This window comes from Microplitis mediator, chromosome 8, assembly GCF_029852145.1.
Source record: "Microplitis mediator isolate UGA2020A chromosome 8, iyMicMedi2.1, whole genome shotgun sequence".
Taxonomy (NCBI): domain Eukaryota; kingdom Metazoa; phylum Arthropoda; class Insecta; order Hymenoptera; family Braconidae; genus Microplitis; species Microplitis mediator.
In genome coordinates this window covers 20,678,408-20,684,535 of record NC_079976.1, presented here as the reverse complement: position 1 = coordinate 20,684,535, position 6,128 = coordinate 20,678,408, and the positions used below count along the sequence as shown (strand labels likewise).

The window sequence follows — 6,128 nt, the reverse complement described above, 5'->3', positions numbered from 1 at the left end:
CTCCTGAATCCGAGTCGATAGCTCGTGGTTTTTCGTGTCAAGTTGGTCTTTGGGGTAGTGTGTCTTTTTAGAGACACATACTTGTCGTTTTTCAAAATCATTGTCGGCATCTTCGGAAGAACGGCGTCTCTCCTGATGTAGCTGTGCTGGAAAAGACAGACGGTGAGATAGCCGTCTGTTATTCAACAGTGATTTTCGTGTTCGCCGGAGATGAGAGGCATAATCACGCAGTCCGTTGTTCGCCAAGGTCGTCATCGTTCGGAATCTCGGTGCTCCGCCTAGCTAGTGGGTAGCCCTCATCCGAGAAGGGCCGGTTGTGGGGAACACTTCTGTGTTCAGGATTATCTTGAACTCAGTTTACTTCACATTGGGGAGTAAGCCCAATGCAAAGGTTGTTGTGCGCTTCGTAGGCCAGCAGATGGAAGGCCGGCCTACTTTGCCCACGATGCGCGACGGGGTAAATAGAACCCCCGCTGGCCGCACAACATACACCGTGGGCTATTATTATTATTATTATTAGTATTATTATTATTATTATTATTATTATTATCTATATTATAAAGAGAATAAGGAAAATTTTATTCCCACCATATCTATATGGTAGAATTAGTTAATGTTATTGAAATTGGTATCATTAGATAGCTCTTGACTTGAATTTGTGCCTTTCGATAGTTTAGACTCTTTTTAATTGCCAAGTATTGAGATAAATAGATTTATCTTTATCAATCGAATTACATTTAAATTACGCGAGAAAAAAGACGATTGTATTTATTTTCTTAAAATAAATTAATATTTTAATTATTCTGTCACTAAATATGACTGAATGTCACTGAATATACAGCTATATTATTTATATCGCGTTATTTATTACAAAATGACAGATTTTTATACTCCTTTTTGGTTCTAGGAAGATTCTCAAAGCCAAAAAAGTGTGCATAGAAAAACAAAGGATTCATTGACACAAAAGATCTTTACTCGCCTAAAAAAAATTTTTACTCACCCCATGAAATTTTTTGCATTGTGAATTGAAAAAAAATAATTTATTTATAACTAGAAAAAAGCGACGTGAAACACAAGCGCGGGAGATTCGAACACGCTCCTTCATTAACGATTTTTGGTTCTTAACTTTTAAACTTTGGCATAAAACGTTACTTGTTAGATCTTGAAAAGCTCACAAAAAAATGATTGCATATAATAGCATATTCGAGCTCGAAGACCTTGAAAATATATTCACAGTGATGTTTTCAAGCTCCTTGAGCTCGAAAACAGCGGGAAGTTTTGGGGCTGGCCCGCAGGGCCAACCGACGCCCAGATTTTTTTTTTCAGTGTACGCATTTTATAAATTTAATAGTGATATTTGGGCAGTCACGTAGTGACTGTAGGTTGCTCGTTATTATTATTATTATTATTGTTATTATTATTCATCTATATTATTAAGAGAATAAGGAAAATTTTAATTGAGCCATATCTATATGATAAGATAAGTTAATGTTGTTAAATTTGGTAACGTTAGAAAGATTTCGACTTGAATTTGTGCCTTTTCATGGTTTACACTCTTTTTAATTGCCAAATATCAAGATAAATAGATATATTTTATTCAAATTACATTTAAATTACGATGGAAAAAAAGATAATCGTATTTATTTTGTGACTGTAGGTTGTTCGTTATTTATTATTTTTACTCACATGATTTTTTTGGTATTTTATGAAGACTCATCCCCTCCATTTGTTTGGTAGCTAATATCTCCTTTTTCTCCTGAATCGATTTTTTCAATTTTTCTATTTTCTTCATTTTCTCTTCTTTGGAAAGTTGTTCTCCTACAATTATAATTAATAATTTAGTTATTTCTTAATTAAATTAACTTTAATAAGTTAAATTATAAAATTACGGTTGTTGATTGCCAATAATAACGAACTAAAAAATATTTTAAGTGTTAGTTGTAAATAATTTTAATCGAAACGTTAAAATATTTATTAAATAAAACTTATATTAATTGAAAAATAATCATATATTTAATTCCCCTGTATTTTTCGAATTTTCCATTAGTCGGGAGTTTTCTTCAATAAGTAAACGTAGTTCTTGTCGTCTCCGTTCAACTTTTTTTTTTCATAATGTTCAGATTATTTTTTTCATTTTTTTGATATTCATAATAAGGCGCTAGAATTATATTTTTTATTATCATAATTATTACAGATAACATTTATTACATTAATTAATTATTATATTTTAACAATATGTGATAAATAAAAAAAAATTTATTTAGAACTAGAAAAAATTATTTGGCGCAAGAAATTATTTCTTGCCCAAGAAAATCTTTTCTCGCCCCAAGAAAATTTTTGTATTCAATTCACAGTGCATAAAATTTCTTGGTGCAAGTAAAAATTTTTGGCGACAAGAAGTCCTTTTTTTGCATATTTTATAAATTTAGTAGTGATATTTGGGCAGTCACGTAGTGACTGCAGGTTGCTCATAATATAATAATACGTACTTTTCATTGGAGTCCTCGACATTATTGATGATATTTATTTTTGTAAAAATATTAATAATGTCTTAATTTTATATTTTATTTATCATAAATACTATGCGCACTTTATTTGTTTATGATATTTTTATGATATCATTGCGCGCACGTTCATGTTATACAACTCTATGGTTGCATTTGTTTATTTCTTTCGTGCCTAGCAATAAAGATTTTATAATTATAAGATAATATTATACTTCTAAAAAAAAAAAAAAAAATAAATATATCAATAAAAATGCCAAATGAAAATGATGAAGAAATTAAGAAGCTCGAAATGGAGGAAAAACTTTTGGTTGAAGCTATTAAAATGGAGGAGAAAAAGAGAGGTAATTATAAATAACCATTTTATTTTGCTAAAAAAAATATATTAATGACTAATGATATTTATTTAATGATATGTGATATTTAATTAATTTTTTTTTTCAGAACAAATATTATTGGAAGAATCGAGTGATGACAATGATGACGACGGAGACAGTAAACACGAAGATGCGGACAAATCTAGTAAGAACAAAATTTTATTTTTTTATTTATTTTTAATCTATCACATTTGATAACAATTTTAGACAATAAAAAAGGATTCATTAAAATTAACACATATTTTGTGTAAAACGAACGTTTTACACTTATTTATATGTTATTTTAACATGTCGTGAGTGTTGAAAAAGTAACACACGTATATTTTAAAAGTAACCCTCGCAAATTTGAATCACGGTGGAAACACGGTGGGTTTGTTCCATTTTACCACTGTGATCACGCGGTGTATCCACCGTGATACCACGGTGGCTTGACCACTGTGTATACACGGTGTTTCCACTGTGATTACGTGGTGGATACACCGTGGAACCACGGTGGTGAAATAGCACAAAGCCACCGTGGAATCACAGTGGATGCACCGCGTAATCACAGTGGAAACACCGTGTATACACAGTGGTCAAGCCACCGTGGAATCACGGTGGATACACCGCGTAATCACAGTGGATACACTGTGTATACCCGGTGGTGAAATGGAACAAACCCACCGTGTAACCACGGTGTTTACACTTCCACGGTGTTTCCACCGTGATTCAAATCTGCGAGGGAATAAATTTTCAAAGAATTCTTTTGTGATGGTCGAGAATATTTTTAACATATTTTGAGTGTTGATTTGACAGTAACATATAAAAAGTGTTACTTTTAAATAAAATAACATTTTTGTGTGTTAAAAAATCAATCGATTGTGACAGTTCAAACAAGATAAATACTGTGTGTTAAATTGACACCCAAAAGTGTCAAAAATTCAACACTCAGAATTTTAACACACGCTTATTTTTACACTTTGACGATTCGTTTTTTATTGTGTATAGACAGATTATTAAATTCGAGACTAAATTTCTATTTCTATCACTCGTTAATTAAAAATTTGTTTTATGTTTTTTAGATTCTAAATCAAAGACTGAAAATTTGTATGACAAAATCGAACCGATTTTCAACAAGATTTATGACAAGAAAATTAAAAATTCTGCGACAGTCCAACGACAATACTCTGATCAATTACATGACGTAGTACAACTAGACGAAGACTGTGATTTTAGTAATGGACGTGGACGTGGATTCGGTGGTGGACGTGGATTCGGTGGTAGACGTGGATTCGGTGGTGGACGTGGACGTGGATTCGGTAGACGTGGACGTGGATTCGGTGGACGTGGACGTGGACGTGGGAAAGGATTTCACCCATACGGAAGAAATCCAGTCATATACAACCAATTTTATTATAAATAATATAACATTATATAATTAAACGATAATGTAAAGAAAAAATATAATTAAAAAATACAATATAAATTTTATTTACCCGGGAAAGAATGTTTTTATAAAATTTTACAAAATTTTAGTACTATCATTTTATAAAATTTTATACTGAAAATGGCCTGGTAAAATTTTATCAAATTTTATAAAGTTTTATCAAATTTTATAAAGTTTTATAAAAATTTATAAAATTTTATAAATATTTATTAAATTTTGTAAAATTTCATAAAATTTTACCAGGCCATTTTCAGTATAAAGTTTTATAAAATGATTTTGTTTTTCCGGAATGGGTCACCCATCCAACTCATGTCCAATCCCGATGCTGCTTAAATTTTGTTATTGAAGAATCGTAGTCTGCCCCGCTCGTATATTGGTCACTTGTAGCTTAGGTAAATTCGTGGCTGTATTAATGATTACTCATGAATTCTTATCAGCCATATTTCATAGCATTAATTTATAATTATATGTAAAAAAAAGATTTGAATAGTTCAACTATCGATGGTTTAATGGACATAAAATTTTAAAATTAATTAAATTTATTGATTTTTAATGATTTATATTTTTGAATTAATGGCAAAACCTTTGAACTTTTCCTCGAGTAACGACGATTTATTTGAATTGCTAGTTGACGAAACAAAAGTTCAAAAAGATTGAATTCAAAATTATCACATTATGTAATATATACATATAAATATGTACGAGAAAGGGGTAGCGGGGGTAGGCAAAACGAGGTACTTCTAAAATTTTATAAAAAAAATTGTTTTTTAAATCTATTATAACCATCCCAAAATTACTTTTGTAAATATAATTGAGCATTATTTTGAATTTTTTTCGTCAAACTTTTTCAAGAATCGAGTGCTGGTCGAAAAATATTTAAGACTTTCGTATTATGATAAAACTGTTAAAAACTCTTTTATCTTCCTTTGCATCTAATAATTGTGTAAAATATAATTTTTCTTAATGTAAATAACTTACAAAAAATTTTAATGAAATCAAACTTATTCAATATTCAGAATTTTTTTTTTTCTATATTTTTCTGGGGGTACCCTGTATATACTTAGGTAATCTATTATATTTGTTATAATATAATTTTCATATTTATTTATCACCATATTTTGTCTGCAAAAATGAAATTTTTTTTTTTTATGGCCATTGAAAATTTTGTCTGTTTACTTTGAATTTCTAACAATATTTACAATAATTTGTAATAAACTTTATGAAATTGTGTGAAATTTTATCAAATTTTACAAAATGATACCCCACACTAGATGCAATAGTGACATCAAATTCTCTAAAGTTTTATGAAATTTTATAAAATTTTATATAATTTGATAAAATTTCATACAATTATATAAAATTTTATCTAATTATTACCCCCCTTTTGAGATCTTACTTTATAAAATTTTATTGATTTTTATAAAATTTTATAAGATTTTATAAAATTGTATAAAATATTATAAAATTTTATAAAATTGTATGAATTTTTATAAAATTTTGTTGTAAAATCTTAAAAAATTTTATAAAAACATTTTTTCCCGGGTAATAAATGAAAAATAAAAAATAAAAAAATCTAAAATTATATAGAATCATATATGAGTCTACAAGCAAAGAATTTTATGGTAAAAGTTACCATCAAGTTATAGTACAATTTTTAAACTGAATTTTATGATTAAAAATATCAATTGAATTATTAATTAAACAATCTGAATGGTAGCATCTACCAACTATATGGTACAATTTAATAAATTTTTATTTTGTCAATTATCAATTACACTTATATCTCAATTACTTAAAAAATAATCAAAGGTTTCGTCAGTA

General features: G+C 28.7%; 1 protein-coding gene across 1 annotated transcript; it reads left to right on the top strand.

The window, feature by feature from the left end:
- The first annotated feature begins 2,757 nt into the window (after positions 1-2,757).
- Positions 2,758-4,283, top strand: LOC130673918 (uncharacterized). The gene is made up of 3 exons (XM_057479134.1): positions 2,758-2,848; positions 2,949-3,026; positions 3,943-4,283. Exons 1-3 carry the CDS (start codon positions 2,758-2,760, stop codon positions 4,281-4,283), a joined length of 510 nt encoding a protein of 169 aa, XP_057335117.1.
- The last annotated feature ends 1,845 nt before the right edge of the window (positions 4,284-6,128 follow it).